General features: G+C 46.9%; 1 protein-coding gene across 1 annotated transcript in view; it reads left to right on the top strand.

Moving 5' to 3' along the window:
* pkd1b (polycystic kidney disease 1b) overlaps positions 1 to 22,231 on the top strand; it is a gene marked incomplete at its 5' end in the record, with an annotated part of 58,987 nt that extends 36,756 nt beyond the window's left edge. Inside the window, 26 exons of the mRNA XM_079492339.1 lie at positions 602 to 1,055; positions 1,426 to 1,814; positions 2,399 to 2,552; positions 2,945 to 3,212; positions 4,048 to 4,237; positions 4,692 to 4,859; positions 5,279 to 5,419; positions 5,644 to 5,851; positions 7,353 to 7,476; positions 7,997 to 8,140; positions 8,254 to 8,644; positions 9,191 to 9,454; positions 9,967 to 10,090; positions 10,624 to 10,738; positions 11,415 to 11,532; positions 12,606 to 12,808; positions 13,955 to 14,173; positions 14,339 to 14,502; positions 15,213 to 15,416; positions 16,484 to 16,667; positions 16,929 to 17,111; positions 17,332 to 17,436; positions 18,517 to 18,651; positions 18,932 to 19,134; positions 19,898 to 20,009; positions 21,013 to 22,231. Of these exons, the coding sequence (XP_079348465.1) occupies positions 602 to 1,055; positions 1,426 to 1,814; positions 2,399 to 2,552; positions 2,945 to 3,212; positions 4,048 to 4,237; positions 4,692 to 4,859; positions 5,279 to 5,419; positions 5,644 to 5,851; positions 7,353 to 7,476; positions 7,997 to 8,140; positions 8,254 to 8,644; positions 9,191 to 9,454; positions 9,967 to 10,090; positions 10,624 to 10,738; positions 11,415 to 11,532; positions 12,606 to 12,808; positions 13,955 to 14,173; positions 14,339 to 14,502; positions 15,213 to 15,416; positions 16,484 to 16,667; positions 16,929 to 17,111; positions 17,332 to 17,436; positions 18,517 to 18,651; positions 18,932 to 19,134; positions 19,898 to 20,009; positions 21,013 to 21,993 (5,945 nt within the window). The 3' untranslated portion in view covers positions 21,994 to 22,231. The remainder of the gene's footprint in view (positions 1 to 601; positions 1,056 to 1,425; positions 1,815 to 2,398; positions 2,553 to 2,944; positions 3,213 to 4,047; positions 4,238 to 4,691; positions 4,860 to 5,278; positions 5,420 to 5,643; positions 5,852 to 7,352; positions 7,477 to 7,996; positions 8,141 to 8,253; positions 8,645 to 9,190; positions 9,455 to 9,966; positions 10,091 to 10,623; positions 10,739 to 11,414; positions 11,533 to 12,605; positions 12,809 to 13,954; positions 14,174 to 14,338; positions 14,503 to 15,212; positions 15,417 to 16,483; positions 16,668 to 16,928; positions 17,112 to 17,331; positions 17,437 to 18,516; positions 18,652 to 18,931; positions 19,135 to 19,897; positions 20,010 to 21,012) is intronic.
* Positions 22,232 to 22,870: the final 639 nt, after the last annotated feature.

Here is a 22,870-nt window from a genome sequence, read left to right as displayed (position 1 = left end):
ACTCGACTCGTACTAACCACGATACATTATATATCAATAAAATAAAAATAAAAATAAACGTAATTAACGTTCAGTTTCTGTTGTGCGACGGGCTGCGGGCAGAAGCAGCCTACCCGGAAATGTAGTCTCTGGGTTGTTTGGCTCGTTTCTAACGCTTATTTTGTTACTCTTTGGGTATATTTGTACATTTCCACCTTCAGTCGATGCTTCATATCCATATGAGTGAAAAGGCCGGGGTGATCGGTTTATTTTTCAAACACAGTTCTTATATGAGGCGATCTAAAATCCCCCTATGGAGAGTACAATGCTTATAAAAACATACAGGAACCTTTGCGCTCACTGCCCTCTACTGGTAGTAGAGGGCAGTGACGTCAGGACTTCGGTGCTCTATGTAGATTATACATTTTTTTTAAAGGTTTTTAAGGTAATTCATAATGTATTTTTGTACATTTTGGTAGAGACTGAAAAGCATCTGGGAACTCTTGTGCTATAGGTGCTGGCCACAACCACAATTTCCCATTTCATCACTTGATGCTTCTTCTTGTGCACAAAATGAGTGTCACACTGGCTGAAAATCCTTTGCTATAATTTGTCTCTTCAGGTAGCACTTTGGCTGCTGCTGCGTCTGACTCTGAACGTCCCAGTGGTGGAGATGGCCATGGCTCGGCCTCCTTCACAACAAGCACACTGCCACCACCAGCCGCCCAAAGCAGCGCTCAGTCCGCGGTGGCCCACGCCGGGGCCCTCATGCGCTCTCTGATGCGCTCGAGCGTACGCGGCGAGGAGCCGCTCTCGCTCGTCAACCCTCGGATCAGCGCCGTCGGTTTCCGTGGAAACCCTTCCGATCTCCTCTGTGCTCAGAACAAGGGCTCTTCGTCGAGGCGGGCTGTCCGGTATGGACCGGCGGCGACCCCCTCCTCTCCTTCCTCCTCAACCGCCGAAACGTCAGCCGAGACCCCCGACGTCTGTCCCTTCCTCATCCCGGCGCCCCTGGCCACTCAGCTGAGGCGTCAGAGCTCAGAGGTGGTGCAGGTACTGGTCGGTGTGGATGGAAGGTAGGTCACTACAAATTACAAATTTAAATTGACAATTAATTGTCATACAAATTATTATTGCGATTAACGATTGGAACGTTACAATTTCTATTTCTGTTTGCCTTTTAGGCTTCATAATCACAAATTGCAAAGGGCAGATAATTATGACAAATAACTTAAATATGCAAAGAAATCACTGACACATTTAATAATTTTTAATATAATTTTCTTTCCAAAAAATACGAAAGTACAAATAGCGGAAATAGTTGATCTGACATGTATAATGACATGTTGTAAGCTTGTAGATCTGAAATTCCTGAGACTTTTGAAAAATGTTTATGGCAATTTTTCAACATGGAAACGATTGGTGATTATGTAATAATTGTGACAGGCCTAACGGACGGGCGGAGACCAGCGCCTTGCAGACCGGAGCGGACCCTCCTATCTCCACCGCCCTGGCTGCCATGGAGTTCAGCACCCCGCAGGGTCGGATCATACCCGTCAACCACCTGGACCCGGACCGGGCCATAAGAGTCACCCTCCCCAACCGGCACCTCCTCCTGGCCGCCGGCATGGCAGGGTCTGGATATAGCTTTGGGTCTGAGGAGGTTTGGAATGAGAGGGCAGACCACCGTGTGGAGGGGAATAAGGGACCGAGTCCTTTAGGGTTGAACCTGACCCTCCCCTCCGAGGGGTGGACCAACTTCACCGTCGAAGCAGTGGACGGACTGGCGGACGATGCAGGACTATTCATCGCTTTTAAATTCAACATTGTTCAAGGTACAGCAGGCTTTTTTAGTGTCTAATGATTCTGATTAACACTGTTACAGATTTTTCCTGTAATGTTTGAGGGCCTATTCAGCTATTAGTGTAGATTTCTGTCTTACACAAACATATGTGTCTGAGCAAAATCGGTATTTTTGTCCTACACAATGATTACACAATGAATGTATCTGTTATTATAGGACCACTTCACCACTTTTCAAACTAACTTCATATAATTTGTCCTCACTAATGTCTGTGTCTCATATAGGAGGGCTGTGGGCAGTTCAGAAACCCGTCCAAGTGACATCATCCCTGGGGAATCCAAACTAATAGAAACAGCAGGCTTTTTATTCCTGAAAAGTTGCGATAATGGAAGCCATCGTTCTCACGATAATATATTCCTAAATCCAGTCACTGGTGGACTGGTTTCTGAACTGCCCCTCCTATGAGACACAGACTGAGCAGAAAACAATGTGGTATTTCATCATGAACATTAGTGAGGACCAGTGAGGAAACTATGATCCGCACAATATATTGTTTTACAATAACTCACCCATTTCTTTTGCAAGGCCCATCTCATACTATTTAACTACATGTAGGTGCTATTCCTTTGACCTCTGGGCGTGTGAGGATAGAGGTGACCACCATCCAGACAAACCCCGCTTCATCCCAGAGTTCCCTCGTCAGAGAACTAATCCTCAATCTCTCTGCTCTGACCAGTTTCAAGGAGGAAACCATCTTCCTCTCTCCGCTGTTAGTAAACATTCTGTCTTTCTCAGTAACAACATTAGATGTTTACTTACACACGGATACACATTTTGGTATGCACTAGGGTTGTACAATATATTGAAAATGTATCATCATCGCAGTACAGTAGTCAGCCTTAAGGCCACCTGGGCCCACCTGGGCAGCCAGAGGCCCTGGTTGTCTCAGGTACAATTCCAGGCCAGGCTAATTACTCCCCGAGCACCGTAGAATGGCACTCCCTGTAGGTTTTATGTTGGCAGCAAGCCAAAGGCAGAAACGGAATACTTCAATACTTTCAATTCAACAATATTATCGCATATTGCGTGGCTTCCTAATATCGTGCAGCCCTCCTAGCGTGAACTACTTTGTCTGACTTAATTTCGCCCTCCCAACAACAGGCTGAACGGCACAGAGAGACGCCTCTCTGTCAACCTGAACTCCTCTCTGCATGGCGGTGCCGGCGGCGGGCCCAGTGTCCGGGCGGCGGTCATAGTGTTCAGCTCTCTGTGTCGGTACTACAACGTGACGGAGAGGCGCTGGAGCAGTGGCGGGGTGCGACCACTGGAGGGCAGCACCCTGCGCTCGGCGCACTGCCTCACCCAGCACCTGTCCGTGTTCGGGGCCAGTCTGTTCGTTCATCCTGGGGCTGTGGTGCTGCTGCCGCCGGTAGGTACACGCTATAGCCTCGGTACCCAGGCTTTAATTTTCATTCACGTTCGGCTCAAAAAATGAAAGCCTGGGGGAACGTGATAGTCCGGCAGCCGTCATGCTTCTTTTGTTTAAAGTGGGAAATTTGGTATAGTCTTTTTTTTATTGGCCTAAAATATAATAATAATAATAATAATAATAATAATAATAATAATAATAATAATAATAATAATAATAATAATAATAATAATAATAATAATAATAATAATGTCTATATACATACATTCATGAATCCACTTGCTGACCGGCTGTTGGCATTGAGCAATTTTTTAATAGGGGTTTATATGTGACCATACCATTAACATCCTACTGTATATAAGGCAAGATTTTCAAATTTTCATGATGCTTTATGTAGCATGTGAGATCGGTGAACCAATATTCTCCAGCACAAGTCAGTCTCACCCGCGACTCGCCCCTCTAGACCAGAAAGCACGCTGGCTAGGCCGGGCTAGCTACACGCAAACAAAGTGCTTGTCACAGTCATCCATTTTGCAACGGTCACTTAGATTGATCGATTGATTTAGCTTTCACATCAGTAGTGCACAACTGCACATCAATCCAGATCACTGATTCCAGACTTGTTGAAGATAATATGTGGCGGGCAGAAACCTCTTATCTCCATATTTTAACTTAGTTTGTTTACGTAAACTAACGCCTAACTTGATCATGCAACATGCATACTTGATATACACTCCTGACTCCTGTGTTTGGTGGTGGACTAGAATACAAAGTCATGGTTTTCTTTCTCCATCCACCCTCCAACCCTCCACCCCCCCCTCCCCCCACCCCCCAGTCTAGCGGTCCAGTGCGTAACATGCTGGTGGGCATGGTGTGTGTCATCCTGGTTCTGATGCACCTGCTGCTGGGGCTCGTCGCCCACAAGCTGGACCACCTGGAGGGGCGGGGCCAGGTGCCTCTGTGTGGTCCAGGGGGCCTGTACCACTACAGGGTTCTGGTCAGGACCGGCTGGAGGCGGGGAGCAGGTCAGACATTAGACGTTTTAGGAGTTTTAAGTTTGAGTCAAAGTTGCATGCTTTTCTTGATTCCGTTCATTGGACAGATTTGACCAAGGATGGCCTTAATTCTGTGGGTGGGGAAATTACTTAAAAAGTGAAATATGTGAAGCAATTTCACCGTAAGAGAAGAAGAAAAGGTAAACCAGTGTGCAGATGTTTTTACGTTCTCCTGGAAAATGTCACACAACATGTTATCCGTTATAAAACATCCCACATTCCACCAGGAACCAGCGCCCACGTTGGCATCAACCTGTACGCTGATGCTCTGGTTTGGTCCCACATACCACCAGGAACCAGCGCCCACGTTGGCATCAACCTGTACGCTGATGCTCTGGTTTGGTTCCACATTCCACCAGGAACCAGCGCCCACGTTGGCATCAACCTGTACGCTGATGCTCTGATTTGGTCCCACATCCACCAGGAACCAGCGCCCACGTTGGCATCAACCTATACGGTGTGACCAGGAGCGGCTCTCGCCACCTGCAGAGGGACGGTGCCTTTCAGCGCGGCGGCCTGGACCAGTTCCATCTGGAGACTGACCACAACCTGGGAGAGGTGTGGAAGATTCGCCTCTGGCATGACAACACAGGTATAATGAACAATAGGCCTTTTGACTCACTGTCTGCCAATTTCACGGGACTGCGCCTGCGAAAATACGCTTGCGTCATCGCAACTCAACTACTCCGCCCGTCCAAAATAAACGCACGCCTCTCATTGAAAATGAATTACTAGTGGCTCCCTGTCTGAAAAGGCCTTTAGAGTTTTCCCTATTTTATACTTGGTGTTTATTTTGATGTCACACTCAGAAACATTGCCAATCTACAAGCTCATAACGCTTCGCAGCACGACATGTTCTGAGCTTGTGTGTGTGTGTGTGTGTGTGTGTGTGTGTGTGTGTGTGTGTGTGTGTGTGTGTGTGTGTGTGTGTGTGTGTGTGTGTGTGTGTGTGTGCGTGTGCGTGTGCGTGCGTGCGTGCTGGGGTGTCTGTGCTGGGGTGTCTGTCCACAGGCTTGGATCCTTCCTGGTACGTCCAGCAGGTGGCAGTGTGGGACCCTCAGACCGACAACATGTTCTTCTTCATCGTGGAGGACTGGCTCTCTGTGGAGGACGACAAGAATGGCTCCGTGGAGAAGATCGTTCTGGCCTCATGTGAGTTAGATACGTTTTACTCTATATGGTGTTTGTGATATGAAATGTAATCTTAACATAATAAACATTACAAACTCCGGTCACTTTCAGTTCAGCAGTCAGCACAGCTGATGTGTGGGTGCCACAGAGCAGCTGGCGCTCGTTGGCACTCGTTAATGTTACTTGCATCAAGGCATCCACCCATCCATCACTCCCTCCCCTCCCCTCCCTCCCTCCCTCCCCAGGTCCAGAGGAGCTCTCAGACTTCCGGCGTGTCCTCTCCTCCCAGCTGGCGTTTGGACTGACAGAGCGCCACCTGTGGCTGTCGCTGTGGCGACGCCCGGGGCACAGCTTCACCAGGGCTCAGAGGGTGACCTGCGGCGCCGTCCTGCTGCACCTCTACCTGGCAGCGGGGGCGCTGTGGTACGGCGCTGTGGGGAGCCAAGGACACAGGTGAGAGGAAGTTTGTAGTCATAAAACCAGGAAACGAGTTAGTATTGTTGTACTAGTGTAACGGAGTGACCCAGGTATGCCCAAATGATAGATCGTGATCTACCAGTAGATCACAAAGGCTGTGCGGGTAGAACACATGACATGCCCCTAAACAAATATTAAAATATACAAAGATATTTATAAATGAAAATCACAAAACTCCTCTTTTTGGCATCTGCCACTTGGATTGTCAGCTCCCTTCACGGCTTCTAAAGTAGGCAATTCAATGCTTTATTTTCAAGAGTGTTGCTTGCAAACAAAATGTAAAAATGTGCGAGGCAAAGAACCTGAAAACATACCACTTCCATACAGAGAAGGCCTTCTACCCACACTATTTCCATTTCGAAGGGATATTCAAAAGCCTCCTCAGGTAATTATTTTCAGCAATGGGATAATCTTTTTTTGGGTGGGAAGATCTTGTTGAGCTGGTCATTGTAAAAGTAGCTCTCAGGTCAAAAAAGTGTGTCCTCACAATCATAGACATAGAAAGGTAGACGCCTCCTTTGGCTCTGGGGCGTCTGTATCTCCAGAGGATTGAGGCAAGCTTCTGTGACGCACGCGGAAGCTTGCCAAGCTTCCGCGTGCATCACTGAAGGGGACGTTCAGTTTCAGTAGGCCAATTGGAGCCAATGTAAACGTATTAGTCACTTGAGTGGCAGCAACGCTGCGTGCCTTCCGCGTTTCTGCTTGACTTCCGCCTTACAGTGCGATGCGCGTCGCTCCAGCGGCCAATGACGCATCTATAGGTTTTTATATCTATATGCTCACAATCCACTGGGTTGTTGTGGCTCATTCTTTGTACTATAGTTTCATTGTCATCTCATCTGTTGGTTCTTCTTTTCTTTGTTCTCGCGGTACAGTTTCATTGTTCTTTTCTTTGTTCTAGCGGTACAGTTTCATTGTTCTTTTCTTTGTTCTAGCGGTACAGTTTCATTGTTCTTTTCTTTGTTCTAGCGGTACAGTTTCATTGTTCTTTTCTTTGTTCTAGCGGTACAGTTTCATTGTTCTTTTCTTTGTTCTAGCGGTACAGTTTCATTGTTCTTTTCTTTGTTCTAGCGGTAGTTTCATTGTTCTTTTCTTTGTTCTAGCGGTACAGTTTCATTGTTCTTTTCTTTGTTCTAGCGGCACAGTTTCATTGTTCTTTTCTTTGTTCTCGCGGTACAGTTTCATTGTTCTTTTCTTTGTTCTCGCAGGACAGTTTCATTGTTCTTTTCTTTGTTCTAGTGGTACAGTTTCATTGTTCTTTTCTTTGTTCTCGCAGGACAGTTTCATTGTTCTTTTCTTTGTTCTCGCGGTACAGTTTCATTGTTCTTTTCTTTGTTCTAGCGGGACAGTTTCATTGTTCTTTTCTTTGTTCTAGCGGTACAGTTTCATTGTTCTTTTCTTTGTTCTAGCGGTACAGTTTCATTGTTCTTTTCTTTGTTCTAGCGGGACAGTTTCATTGTTCTTTTCTTTGTTCTAGCGGGACAGTTTCAGCTCATCTGTTGGTCACCGAGGAGACGGTCGCCGTAGGAACGACCATAGCCGTACTGGTGTTTCCTGTCCGCTGTCTCCTCAGCTTCCTGTTTAGAAAAACACAATGCCAGGTACTGTAGACTGAGTAGTGCTTCTCAAAGTGGGGTCCCTGAGGGGGTCCCGACTCCCCAGCAAAGTTTGTTCATAATAGTGTCAAAATCTGTTTAACAGCTTTAACCCTACTTACATAGGCTATTTAAAAAGAATAAATGGCTATTTCCCCCCAAAATGTAACAGTTTTGAATATTTTTGATATTTTTAACAACATAAATCTTGTATTCCTGGCACAAATATTTTCAGATGGGGTTGTGCGGCCGCCTTAATACTTAGCGCACGCACGCACGCACGCACGCACGCACGCACGCACGCACGCACGCACGCACGCACGCACGCACACAGGCTGCTTTGCTGTTCTTTGTGGATGTGTCTGTTACATGCCTATTCAGTCAAACTAATATCAAACTGTCAATAATGCTGAGATGTTTTGTATGCGTGCGTGCGTGCGTGCGTGCGTGCGTGCGTGCGTGCGTGCGTGCGTGCGTGCGTGCGTGCGTGCGTGCGTGCGTGCGTGCGTGCGTGCGTGTTTTCCAGGTAACGGTCGATGTCTCGGCTCCTCCCTCCCCCATCTGTCACTCTGTTGAGATGGACGTTTACCTCGGCCAATCAGATATCTCTGGCCCCTCCTTCCTGTCACTGCCAGACTCCTCTGGCTTAGAACGAGAGAGTCCTTCATCTGTAAGCACACACACACATTTTTAATGCTGTAAAATAAAAACACAAGATGTAGTAATGAAACCTTTAGAACCTTGCACCTCTTATTTGTCTTTTGCCCATCTCCTCTTTTCCAGTTAGTGGGAAGCAAGGGGTTGGATTCTGAACTCCTGGCGTTCTGGAAGGCGTCCGGCCTGGCCCCTCCGTGGAGCGTAGAGCCAGACAGGGAGCAGAGGCAGGGCACGGCGCGATGGCCGTCCTGCGACAGCGTCCTCAAGCTCCCTGCAGAGGAGGACGCCACAAACCCCCACTCTCCTCCTGACCCCTGCGACGGCGGTGCGTTGTCCCTGGGGCCGGCACGGCTGCTGAAGAGGAGGAAGGCCTTGATACAGCTGCGTCTAGCCTCAACGCTCTCCGACCCTCCTGACTCAGCCGCCACCCACCCATTCCCCTCCTCTAGAGCAGGGTCCACCGATCACCTCCTGTCAGCGTCATCAGCCATCACCCCGGGCCCCTTGTCTACCCATGGTACACACATGACACCACCAATCTAAAGCAGTGGTTTTCAACCTTTTTCATATCAAGGCCCATTTTTTTATTCGACATTTGAGCCACGGACCACCATTTGATGACATTTAGGCTGTCAGACCCAAAACTCAAAATATTTGGTTGTGGTTGGATAAGATTTGGTCCACAATTCCATGCTGTAATGATGTTGGTATAGGAGAGGTAACCGGTAAACTTTGATCAAAATAGCAATTCTTCTTGTAAATTATCTGATACAGATGTTTAACAATAATTGAACGGGGGGGGGGGGGGGCGGGGGCAGGGGGAGAGGGGAGTTGCACCACTCAGTTCACACGGGCAGTAAGCTATAGAGAGACCCTACGAGTGTGCTGTTGTGTGAAACAAGCTTCTAATATACAGTATCTGAAAACACCTTACTGCCTTGATCTCCCTTACCCCCCCCCCCCTCTTCTCCCCTTTCTTTGTTTTCTTGGACAAATTACACGATGGAAAGGGAACTATGCACTAAAAACTAATTTCACTCACTTTTGTACTTTTTTGACGAAGTCCCCTCGTCTACTGGTCCACATGAGTCCACGTATCGCCGCCGGTCATCAGACTGCCGTGACGCCGTCCCTCGCTCTGCGTCACCCGGCCAGGCGTTCCCCACCCCGGCCCCTCCTCACAAGCTCTGCACCCCCAGCAACCTGACGTCCACCGCGGCCCCTCCTCACAAGCTCTGCACCCCCAGCAACCTGACGACCACCGCGGCCCCTCCTCACAAGCTCTGCACCCCCAGAAACCTGACGACCACCGCTCTGACACAGTCTGGTGAGGGTTAGGCCTCGTTCAGTGGTTTTCAACTTTCAACCATTTTCATTTCAAAGCACATTATTTATTCTGCATTTGAGCCACGGGTTGAAATGTATCCTCTCAGACCCAAAATTTTGAATATTTTGTTTTTGTTTGTTTATTTTGACCATGTATATTATTGCCAGATGCTTGAAAAGCAGCTATAGAGTACCTCTAGTAGGGAAGGGATCATAGTGGACACTTTTTCATGATTGGCTGCCTCTAAGCCAATGGGAGACTTACCCATAAAACCCATAGTCTGAACGCCGCAACGTGAAACCGTGAGTTGAGGCAGAGGCTGCGGCACAAACACTGATTATAGATGCTCATAAACGAGAGCTTTCTGCAGCTGGTAATTATGACTGAGTCATTCTTGTTTTCCCCTCATATACACATATTTATTATAACATAAGACATACACTACACACTACAGTACATTTCTGCTCGGATGTGGGATATATCTTTTATTTCTTTGTGTGTGATGTCATCAGAGGAGGACCTTCTGAGGTCTATAGCAGCGGAGGCGGACATCACTGACCCGAGGAGCAACAGCACCTCCTCCACCTCAGACAGCGGCCGCTACTCCCCCAGGAGCACCTCCTCACTCTCAAACACGTGAGATCAAACATATACCGGTAGTCCAAACACTGCAAGTTCGCACTGAAAATTATGACGAAGGAAGCCACAGAGGTGTTTGAATTCTTCTTTATAGTTGTTAGTAGGCCTACTCTGCTACGTAGAAAATAAAATCACACCCGTGTGAACTAAGTGGTGCAACTCCGTGTGGGGGTCCCCACATGAACGCGCCCAGGGTGCTGGCCCGGTTCCAGCGAGCCGCCCCACGTCCGAAACGGTCAAGAAATGACAGTTACCGTGTGGGGGTCCCCGGGGGTCCCCAGGGGGTCCCCGGAACATCCAGACCCCCAGGAACGCGCCCAGGGGGCCGGGCCGGTTCTGGTGAGCCGCCCCACGTCCCGAAACAGTTGAGAAATGACAGTTACTGTGGGGGGTCCTCAGGGGGGTCCCTCGACCCCCTGAGTACAGTACTGTACTGTCACACCCCAAAATCATCGTATATACAGTTAATATGTTAACATTTCCAAACATCATTCTATCATGCTTCTCTCATGTTTGCTCTGTGTTTTTAGCCAGAGCAGCTCCTGCAGTGGCTGGTCTGGTTCTGAGCAGAGTGTGGACGAAGCCCTTTATGGAGCAGAACTCCATAAACCAGTCTGTTCTCCTACCTCCTCCCTGTATGAGATGGTAGGCCATAAACCTGTCTGTCCTCCTACCTCCTCCCTGTATGAGATGGTAGGCCATAAACCTGTCTGTTCTCCTACCTCCTCCCTGTATGAGATGGTAGGCCATAAACCTGTCTGTTCTCCTACCTCCTCCCTGTATGAGATGGTAGGCCATAAACCTGTCTGTTCTCCTACCTCCTCCCTGTATGAGATGGTAGGCCTGGCACAATTATTACATAATCCTCTAATTATTTGACATAATATGTCAAATAATTAGAGGATTATGTAATAATTGTGCCAGGCCTACCAGCTTTTTTTTATTTGAAAATGCCGAAATTAATTGTGAATATTATTCACAATTAATTTCAGCATTTTCAAATAAAAAAAAGCAGCCATTGCAGATCTATGAGCTTACAACGCGTCACTTTGTGATGCGCTGCAAGCTTGCAGATCAGGTATTTCCCCAAGTATAAAATTATTAAATTATGTCAGTAATTTTTTTTGTAGGCCTATATGTTCACGTTATTTGTCATATCTGCCCTGTGCTATGTTTAATTACGAAGCCTAAAAGCCAAAGAGAAATGACATTTTGTATTCATAATGCTCCAGTTTTCAACGACAAAAACGCAATTAAATCGTTAATCGCAATTATCTGTATGACAATGAATTGCCAACTTGAATCATGTAATGTTTTCCAGCCCTGTGAGACGGGCCTGTACACGTGGCCCTCCTCCTTGTCCATCTCCTCCGTGGCCAGCACCTGTCTCCCCAGCCCCTCCCCTGAGCCAGTACGCTCGCCCTCCGCTACGCGCATAGGTAAGATGCTCAGATAGCACTTAGCAGCATGCATATCATATGTAGCCTGGCTAATAAGCCAGACTCCAATACCACACTGTCGTGTGGTATTTGAGTCTGGAGATGCTGTGTATGGATCTTGTTTCCCGGGGGCGGGTTCAAACATTTTCTCTTTGACGCAATTGGTCAGAGCTACTGTCAGTCAAAGGTCTCAAGCATTGAACGTCACTGTACCAAAGCCCGCCCATATTGCATACCGTGTCCCAATTGGCCACTGCAGATCTCTGGTGTAGGAAATGGGCGTACAATTGAGCCTCTCCAGACCATAATCCGCCGGCAGGCAATTTCTTTTTGCCAACGGCTGATTCGGTCTGGCTTATTAGCCAGGCTATATCATATGTACTGTATGTGAGATTCTATCGAGAATAACCTTATTATTGCAATATTTTCAACTGGTATAATTCATGTGCAACATTACAGTATGATAAAGTACAGTCAGATGTACCGTTTGAGAACTTCACATGTCCTGCCATTGACAATTCAGTAGATTGTCAGAACATTCAGAACATTGTCAGTGAGAAAGGGGGGGATTTGAAGATTACCGGTACCTGAATAGATAAGTTCCTCTGCTAGACACTTCTTTTCAGTAGCAAAGCAGTGAAGAATTAGCATTAGGCTAATCAGTGAATAAAGCCTGCAGGGAAAACATGCATTTTCATAAAACCTTCAGGAAAACATCAGGAAAGCGTGAAGAGTTGGAATGGCACATCTGTACATGCCTCATAGTCACTGGAGCCTCATCACAGCATATAACACTTCCTAATATACCTTATATTTGTTTTACTATATAGTATATTTACTATATTCACTTTATTTTTATATGTAAAACGTTTCCATTATCTCACTATATATGGCTTTGAGTGCAAACCACTCTCAAATGCATTGCATTAATTAATATACACTTGGCAAAGAAAACAAATTGTAATTTTGAGATACTGTATACCACAAGATGTATGGTTATTTGTGATGCTACCGTATCTTTTTCCTGCACATCCCATTATGAACAGTGTCTCTCTGATCCACCCCACCCCTAGGCGTGCCTCGAGGCCGGCCCAGCTGGCTGCTCCCTCCCTGGGCAGTGTGTGTGGTGTACTCCCTGGTGGCTGTGCTGCTGGGGCTCTGCCTGGCCGTGGTGGGCCTCTATGGCCGTGTCTTCTCCAGAGCGGTGGTTCTGATGTGGCTCATATCGGCTCTGTCTGCCTTCCTCGCCTCTGCTCTCCTGCTGGAGCCACTCAAGGTCAGCTTAGACACATTATCTTGCCTTATCCCTAAACTTATCCCTAAACCCTTATCCCTAAACTTATTTGCCTTATTATTATTTATTTTTTACTATTTTGAAAAACCTTTTAAAATAGTTGAAATAGTCGATCTACAAACTCACGTGTCAATGTACAGTAGGTCGTCTAGTCTTCCAAAATAGTAAAAAATGGCAAATACGTTTAGGGAAGGCAAGATAGGTCCCCCAGTCCCTGCCATTAACCCTGACTTGTTGATATAGAGTAGATATCCTTCCAATTCATATGCTCATGTAGGTTATTCTGGATTAGTTAGAGCTCAAATCAGTAGGTCTTATGTCTGTTACTCTGTTCTGTTGTCTCCCTCTCCCAATGGCCCTAGACCAGTGGTTTTCAACCTTTTTCATATCAAGGCCCATTATTTATTCAGCATTTGAGCCACGGACCACCATTTGAGATGTAGCCTCTCAGACCCACAACTAAAGAATATTTTGTTATCGTCGGATAAGATTTTGTCCACAATTCCATACTGTATTGATGTTGGTACCATTAGGTGAGATAACAGGCAAACGTTGATCAAAATAACAATTATTTTACATACTCTAATTGTGTAGACTTCTATGTAAATTAAGTAATGCATAATTTAACTCTTGAGAGTGTAAAATGAAACCAAATGGATCCGGAAGGGTCCATTTGGTTTCATTTTACACTCTCAAGAGTCAAAGATCTAGAAGGGTTGGTTACCAACTTTTCATCATTTAGCTGCGGACAACCTGGAATCCCCTCAAGGACCACTGGTGGTCCCCGGACCACTGGTTGAAAACCACTGGCCTAGACGTTAATTGCAACAATGTCCAAACTACGATTTATTGTAGTTAGTTCATGACAGTTAGTTCATGACATTCTGTGTCCCACGGAACCAGGGTTGAAATTTCTGAATCGAAGAATAGGGTGACCACCTCCAACCAATAAAGATGTGCTAGTTATGTTGTATTGACTTACTCTACTCTACTACAGTATAGAGATTCTAATATTTTATTCATTAAAATAAGTCTTGGATTCTAGCTCTCTAACGACAATGTCCTTAAAATGACGACCGGTTTAAGACAGATTCTTCTTCCACCTGTCCCTCCATCTCCCTCGGTCAGGTCGTCGTGCAGGCCGTGTTCTCCACACTGCTGTGGAGGCCTGTGGACCAGGAGGTGGAGGACCTTCTGGCCCAGGAGACCACCGTGAGGAGGAGAACAGCCCAGGAGGAGGTGCATGGAGGAGGAGGAGGAGGGACGGTGCATCCTCCATGTGGCTACGGCCTGCTGCAGGCCAAGCAGGAAGCCCGCAAGCTCCGAGCTCTGAGGTCCCTCATGAAGGTAATAAGGAGTTTAAATAGTACACAGGAAGAGAGACAGCAGTTATGGTGCCAGAACTGTATCCAGGAGTGATTGTGAGGTCTATATGGCTGCTCAGATATGGCTCAGTTTAGTGCACACTGCACTAAACTCTCTCTCTCTCTCTCTCTCTCTCTCTCTGTATAGCACTGTGTGTCCCAGCTGTGTTTCCTGCTGCTGATGTTGATGGTGAACTACCAGGGCATGGTGGAGGACGGACAGGGCAGACTGCTGCACTCTGCTCTCAGGCGCTCCCTCCACGCTGCAGCGCCCCCCAGTGGTGGCACCCCCAACCTCACCCGTCTCAACAGGTACTATGCTCCCTTCTTCACGCAGCACGCCAGCACCCCCAGTGGCTCCCCCAACCCCTCACCTGTCAGGTTACCACTTTCACAGAAAGGACACATTCTATCTACCATAATGTAAGTCAGAGATGCTTATTGTCTGTATGCCAGAGTCTATCCCTGTTTCAGTGCGATAGACCTCTGGGAGATGGAATGCTGAGGTGGAGTGCAACACCTAATGGAGCAGCGGTGGCCGAACGGTTTGCGGAGCGGTCTTGTTATCGGAAGGTCACCAGTTCGAATCCCCGGACCGGCACGTTAAAATGACCACCGCTGAAGTGCCCTTGAGCAAGGCATTGAACCCCTACCATGAAATGTTCTATGAGCAGGGTCTGGCTGTAAACAAGCATCTCGAGCTTAGTCCATTCACCCTGGGTAAACAAAGAACTTTGCTTTTACCTACCATCAGCTCCCAGTACTTACTGCACAACATCAAGCCCTGAGCTCTGCTCATACGCTGAGTTGGCGGTGTCCGGGTTCTAACCCATGACTTTGCGGTCGAAAGGCGAGTGCTCTACCAACTGAGCTACCCGGACACAAACCATATGAAACTTCAGTAAAATTAATTTAGGACAACACACACACACACACACACACACCCGCACGCGCACGCGCGCACACACACACGCACACACACGCCTGCACACACTGCCTGATGTTAATGTTTGCGCTTGCAGCTGGTCAGACGCGTGGCAGTGGATGGGGCAGACCTTGGTGCCACACCTCCACCAGAACCCCACGCTCCATCTTTTAGGGGTGCCACGGCTCCAGTACACGTACTCTCTCCTGGAAGGTCCACAGACAGTTCTTCTGGGAAACGGCAGCGAGATGACTCGTCACGTCTTAGCCGGGCTGAACATAACGGAGCCGACCAAAACATGGTGAGTGGATTCACTGACTACACTGTGTAGAAATGCCACTATGCACAGTAGGCTATCTGTGTCACATGGACGGACCACATCAGAAACTTGGTCCTCTAGTCCAGGGGTTCTCAACGTTTTTGGCCGGGGACCCCCGGAAATGCTTTGGCAATGTCTCGGGACCCCCGCCCCGCCCCCTCCTTAAACCTTAAACCATTTTGGGCGGGAACCCCTTTTGGTGTTTTAAGCATTGTTATAATTTAGCTATTGAAAAATAGCAGATCTACAAGCTCATAGCGCGCCACCGAGTGGCGCGCTACGAGCTTGTAGGTCTGCTATTTTTGAAAAACCGTGAAAAAAATATATACATATATATATATATATATATTTTTTTTTTAAATAATTTGGGGACCCCCTAAAATAATTTGGCGACCCCCCGAGGGGTCGCGACCCACGGGTTGAGAACCCCTGCTCTAGTCCAGTGGTTCCCAAACTTTTTAGCCTGTGACCCAAAAGAGAAATTCCACGTTTTCCTGGGACCCAAACTAGTGAAAGTAGCAGATCTACAACCTCACAATGTGTCGCTTCGTGCCACGTTGTGAGCTTGTAGATCTGCTATTTTCACTACACTAAACATGTGTTTTCTAATTTATGGAATTTCTTAGATTTCTCTTTTATTTATTCAAGAAATTACTTAGAAAAATTGTTTAATTTGGTATTGATTCATTTGAATTACCGGGTAAATTACTTTTTTGGAATGTTTTTTTTGAAAATGTTTTGAAATTACATTAAAAACAAAAACAAAAAATCCTAAATCCTCTTCTAAATAAATATTTTCACGATTTCTCAAAAATAGCAGACCTACAAGCTCTTGGTGGCGCGCTATGAGCTTGTAGATCTGCTATTTTTCAATAGCTAAATTATAACATAATGTTCTCGCCCAAAATGGGTTAAGCTCTTTCAGAGATAGGGAAACAGTGCATCATTCAAACTCTCCATTAAAATGTCCTTTTTTCCAGTAAGCAAATGCATTCTGCAGAGATAGTTTGCCTGTCAGAAACACATCGTTTTTGTCGTTCCTTCTCTAGGTTGAACACTCTGTCCATTGACTTCACACACTACCACAGGGAGTCCAGTCTGTTTGTGTGTGTGTCTGTGCGGCTGCAGAGGGCTCAGCATCACACACACGCAGTCATTTCCTCCTCGCTTTCTATCCGTCCGCTCCTCATCCCTCCCTCCTCCGCGGGACCAACGCTTCAGAGCGCACTTGCGGTAACAATTTGAGATGTTGTTTTAAATGTTTGAATTTAAGCTTTGTTTCATGCATTGGCTATTTGAATTTTGAATGTTATTTGGAAAACGTGAAGAAAAATAAATAATATTAATACTTTAAAAAGAAAAATGTTTTGGAGACATTTTGGTAATTTTAAAACATTTTTTTAAAGATTTGAAACCTCAGGATCAATGTAGTTAGGTGCATTTATGTACAATAATCAGAGGAATCTGTTCAGTTTCGTTTCGAACTTCTTACAGGTTCTCCTCCTCCTCTCTGCGCTGGTTCTCCTGGTCGGGGAGCTGCGGGCCGTGGCTTCTGAGCGTGCCCAGTATGCCCGTCAAGGCTGGCACTGGTTCCAGCTCCTGTTGGCATCGCTGTCCCTGGTGACAGCCTCGCTGCAGCTATGCTTCCTGTCCCAAGCCTCTTCCTGTGTCCTCCAGGTAAAACTGTTGGGTGATAACCAGGTTAAAGGAAATGTAAAGAATGTGTGTGTTCTGTTCAATGGATCGACTGTATTATTTAGTGACAAAACACAAAAAGTTGAAATACAGAGATACAAGGTGAAACACCTTGCTGTCCTTTGTATCTATCCAGGTTCGGTCCCATCCAGACAGCTTTGTAGACTTTCACATGTTTTTTCTGTCCTGTGTATGTGTCCAGGTTCGGTCCCATCCAGACAGCTTCGTGGACTTCCACAGCGCCTCTCGTCTGGCCGTGACGTCGTCTCAGTTAGCGGCCGTGATCCTCGCCCTGCTCGCCTTAAAGGTACAGTCATCAGTCTCTTTTTTTTGGTAAATTATAACGCCCTAATTGACCATAATATAAATCCAGACAGGCGTATGCAAAGGCTAAACTTAAATAAAGGTAAGGTGTACAGCTGCTGCCTGAGGACCCTGACGTTGTGGTTGTGTTGATGTGCTGTCTACAGCTGTAGAGTAGACAGCGGCAGCAGTGGCTCAGGGGTAGAGTGACCGGATGGGAACCGCAAGGTTCCCAGTTCTAACCCGGGCTCCCCCAGAGTTTGTGTCGAAGTGTCCTTGAGCAAGACTCTGAACCCCTACTTGCTCCCGATGTGCAGGTTGGTGCCTTGCATGGTTTCCTCCGGCATCGGTGTGTGAATGTGTGTGTGAATGGGTGAATGTAATTACAATTTACAATTACAATTTAGGCATTTAGCAGACGCTCTTAATCCAGAGCGACTTACATTAAGCAAGACAAAAAGCATGGCAATACATCACATACATAAAAAGTAGTTATCATGAATCATACGTAAGCTAAGAACGTAACAATGGAATATCTATATAATGAAACTATGCATGTATACTTTATAGTGCTATGTCTACATAAAATACTATAAGTCTACATAAAATGCTATCTAAGTCTACATAAAATGCTATCTAAGTTACATAAGTTGGGCCTTTGCATACGCCTGTAAGGTCGTCGCGGCTAGGGCAATTGCTACGGGCCGTGATGGAGTCTGAAGAGGTGGGTAATGTAATGTAATGCACAATCTCTGTAAAGCGCCCTGGATAAAGGCACTATATAAATGCACCATTTACCATTTTACAGCTCCTTGGGACCCTGATGTTGGTGCGGAGCTGGGTGGTGATAAGTTGTGGTTGTGTTGTTGTGTTGCCTTACAGCTCCTGGGGACCCTGAGGTTGTTGGTTGTGTTGTTCTGCTGCAGCTCCTGGGGACCCTGAGGTTGTGGTTGTGTTGTTGTGTTGCCTACAGCTCCTGGGGACCCTGATGTTGTGTTGTTGTGTTGCCTACAGCTCCTGGGGACCCTGATGTTGGTGCGGAGGTGGGTGGTGATAAGTTGTGGTTGTGTTGTGTTGCCTACAGCTCCTGGGGACCCTGAGGTTGGTGCGGAGGTGGGTGGTGATCGGCAGCGTGTTGCAGAGAGCCTGGCGGGAGCTGTGGGGTGTCGTCGTCCTGCTGCTGTTGATGCTGCTGCTCTGTTCTCACAGCGGAGCCATGGTATGTATGACGACACAAAACACACCTGGATCGAGCGTTACTCAAGTCGTTAGCCAATTAAATTACTGTACTTTGTAAAAGCGAAAATGGCACATCTACAGCACAAGCTCACAACGCCGTTGTGATGCGTTACGAGCAATTTTTTAACATTTAAAAGTTTTTAATATTTTTTGTAATTTGTTTTTTGGGGGGAAATGTTTGCCTATGATGATCAAAATAGGGATGCCGAAGTGGTTAAATACCTCTGACGTATTTGATTGTGTTTTCTGTGTGCTATCAGCTCTTCTCTGGCTCAGTGGACGGTTTCGGGACAGCGCCCCAGGCGGGGGTGTCGGTGCTTTCTCTGCTGCGTGGTAGGGTGGTTCTACGGGGACTGTGCAGGGCCCACCCAGTCCTGGGACCCCTCTACGGTCTACTGCTGATGGGCGGAGGACTCTGGCTGATGGTCAGACTCTGTGGAGCTATTCTCTTTCGTGCGTACAGGTAAATATGACTGCTGACTCTTTGGGTTTGACGCAAGTGTTCCGTCTTGACCTAATATCCAGCCGGAATGTAGACGGCACCCGGGAGCAGTATGGGTTGGTGCCCCAGACTGTGTCTTCCGTGAGGAGGAGGCCCACGGTAAGACCTTTAGGAGGGCCATTCAAGCCGCAAGTGGCGCCTGCAGCACCACTCTGAGACATAGGAGGGGCCCGGACAGGAGTCAACCCACAGAGCCTAGTCCTTCCACTTGCCAGACCTCCCAGTCCCGGCAGAGTATAGTTCGGGAGCGGCAGACTATGTGACCCTGTCTTTCCCTAATGGGACTGATCATGGGTAGCTACTGGGACATAAGTTGGGACTTGATCACCCCGGCGGGGTCACCTGACCGGCTGACATGTTGCGAGACCCAAAACCCAGATGACCATGGGAAACATCCATGCGATGTTTTCTTTTAGTTCTTGTGGAAGGCACCCTTTCTGCACCACCCTTGTTCTAAGATCCCACTGTGGTGATATGGAAATATAGAGTTGCATGCTTTAGTTTAGTTTAGTTATATTATCGCTAGTTAATTTGCACAATTGTATAATAAAACATTGGGTCCAAACAATAATCGAAAATCGATGAAAAAGCTACAATTCATGATTTCTGTTAATTTCAAAGTGACTACCTCTATTCAATATAGTTGTCGTTGTTTATGACCATGTCAGAACCACGAGATTGATTGATTGATTGATTGATTGATTGATTGATTGGTGTCCCTTAGGGCTGTGCAGGCAGACATTCGCCGTCCTGCCATGGAACCTCAGGACTACGAGATGGTGGAGTTCTTCATGAAGAGACTCAAACTGTGGATGGGACTTACCAAGGCTAAAGAGGTACTGTAGGGGTTAAACTGTGGATGGGACTTACCAAGGCTAAAGAGGTACTGTAGGGACAGCACTTCTTAGACTTATATAGCATTTGAAACAGACTTATAGCATGTCATGTAGACAGCACAATAAGTGCATTGTATGTAGTCATAGCACTTCATAGTATATATGTACAGCATAGTATAGCATATATGTGTAGTTTATATGTATAGTGTCATTATATAGATATGTTCTAGTTATAGTTTATATGTATAGTGTCATTATATAGATATGTTCTAGTCACGGTCTTAGCTTACGCATGTTTCGCGATAAATGCATTTTTTTTTTTACATATGTGATGTATTCCCATGCTTTTGTTCTTGCCTATTGTAAGTCGCTCTGGATTAAGAGCGTCTGCTAAATGCCTAAATTGTAAATTGTAAATTGTAGGGGTTAAACTGTGGATGGGACTTACCAAGGCTAAAGAGGTACTGTAGGGGTTAAACTGTGGATGGGACTTACCAAGGCTAAAGAGGTACTGTAGGGGTTAAACTGTGGATGGGACTTACCAAGGCTAAAGAGGTACTGTAGGGGTTAAACTGTGGATGGGACTTACCAAGGCTAAAGAGGTACTGTAGGGGTTAAACTGTGGATGGGACTTACCAAGGCTAAAGAGGTATAGGGGCTAAAACTCTCTCATTTTGTTAACCCATTAAGACCTGGGGGTCTTCTTAAATCATATCCTATAGAAAATGTTTCTATGTCAGTGGTGCTCAAACAATTTCATAACAAGGGCCCCAAAAATGATATGTAATTGGTTTGCTGGGAAAGAATATATATTCAAAGATTTGCACACATTTTCTATGATTTTTCAAAAATAGCAGATCTACCAGCTCGTATGAGCGCAACACATCGTGTCTTGTTGTTGTGAGCTTATAGAACTGCTGTTTTTGGCAGATGTGCGTGGGGCAACTGCCAACTAGAGTAAAATGAGCGTCTATGTGAAAGCGCTCTCCTTTTCTCCCTCTAGTTCCGGCACAGGGTGAAGTTTGAAGGCATGGAGGAGGCGTCCTCCTCCAGGTCCTCTCGGGAGTCACAGCTCTGCACCACCACGTCGAGTCTCACCTTCTCCTCCCTCTCCTCCTCCCCCTGCCTCTCCTACTCCCCCCGGCCGGCGTCCTCTGCCCTCTCCGTGACGTCCGAGGACTCGACGCCTGCGTTTGACGTGCGGCCCTACCTCGACCGCCTGCTCCCCTGCGTCGGTGGGCTGCTGGCGCGTTTCGACCGCGTCAACCAGATAACCGAGGACCTCTACGGCCTGGAGTTGAAACTAGAGGAGCTTCAGAGCAGGAGGAGGAGGAGGATTAGATGGGACGACGTCCAGGGGAAAAGAGGAGGGAGAGAGGGAAAGGCAGAGATGACACGAGAAATGGACAGAGGACAAGGGGTATTTAGAGAAACGGGAGGGCGGAAGGTGGATGAGCTCCGCCCCGGACCACGCATCTCCCTTCCATCCTCCATGTTCTTCGATCTCACCACCAGCCTCAACTCCTTGCCCCCCGCTGCGGTAAGCCTCTTCCCCCGCATACGAAGCTCCCACTCTGAATCCACATGTTTCCAGCCTCAATCGTCCACAGATTCTTATCACCCTGAGGATTACAGGCCTGCGCCCGTGAGCTTTGGCAGAGGCATGTGTCCTCCTGCCGGAGCCCCTGGACTGGAGAGGTTCCCCAGAACAAGACGAGCTTGGCACTCTGGAAGCTCTCATTCGGCCGACGTGGCTCAGAGGGGCACACAGGGCCCGGGCGGAGTTGTTGGTTGTGGAGATGGAGGCGTGGAGGCCTCGGTCAATGCCAGGCCCAGGAGCGAGGAGGGGGGGAGGAGGCTCATTGGTGAGGGGGTCCCTGTGAAGAGGAGTGCCTGGGCGTCTGAGGGTCCAGAGACCGACGATGAAGACTGGGATAAAGAGACAGTCGATGGAAATAAACTACAGAGCTTAAACAGTCTTTAGTTTGTTGAACCTAGTGCACAATAACGTGTTTTCTTTTGACATGTATCGTTTCCATTTTATATTGCATATTACAACGCGCTAATAAAGTACACAAATGCTATAGAATCATTCTGCCCACTCTTTCTTCTTTTTCTCCCTCCGAAATGTACACTCTGAAGTTATTCCCTGTTGCCCCTGTTACGTGTTTTGATGCCATACAGTATGTAATCCATCTGAAGAAAGCGAGGACTATACAGAGACATGGGGGATGGAGTCACTTGGAGGGGGGTTGACGGGGGACGAGGGGGGAGGGAGGGAAAAGGGGTGGGGGAAAAAAACTAAAACCTGGGAAATGCACTTATGTCCTTAAGAGAATTGCTTTTCTATACTGTACTGCTTTTTCCAAATAAAAAAAAGTATAAAAAAAAAGAGAACGTTTTAATTGTTTGTGTTCTCATGTTAATATTGTACACTTAAACAGTGGGTGAAATAAATAAATACATAAAACAGGAATAACATTAGTGTGCTCGCTCTGCAGAGAGCACAGTTAACAAAAAACATGAACAATTACCAAAAGAAATCTGCAATGTATAACTTGCATCTTGATTCAAACAGGAAGGCTGTTTGAACCTTCCCTAAAATACTACAGCCATCACTCCACCCGTCCTCCCTTCTTGTTCCCAAGGTGTAGAATAAACTCCCCTTTGCAGTCAGAGCTGCAGATTTGGGGCGCCCGCTGGCCTAGCGGTGCATGCTACATATAGGCTCTGGCCTGACAGTGTGTTGCATGTTCGAGTCCCGTTCACGGCGACCTTTGCTACGTGTCTCTCCGTGTCTCTCCCTCCCTCTTTCCTGCATGTCTAATCTTCACTTGAACCTATCAATAAAAGCAGAAAAG

The sequence above is a fragment of the Electrona antarctica genome (assembly GCF_951216825.1).
Source record: "Electrona antarctica genome assembly, chromosome: 22".
NCBI lineage: Eukaryota > Metazoa > Chordata > Actinopteri > Myctophiformes > Myctophidae > Electrona > Electrona antarctica.
This window is presented reverse-complemented; position numbering and strand designations above follow the sequence as displayed.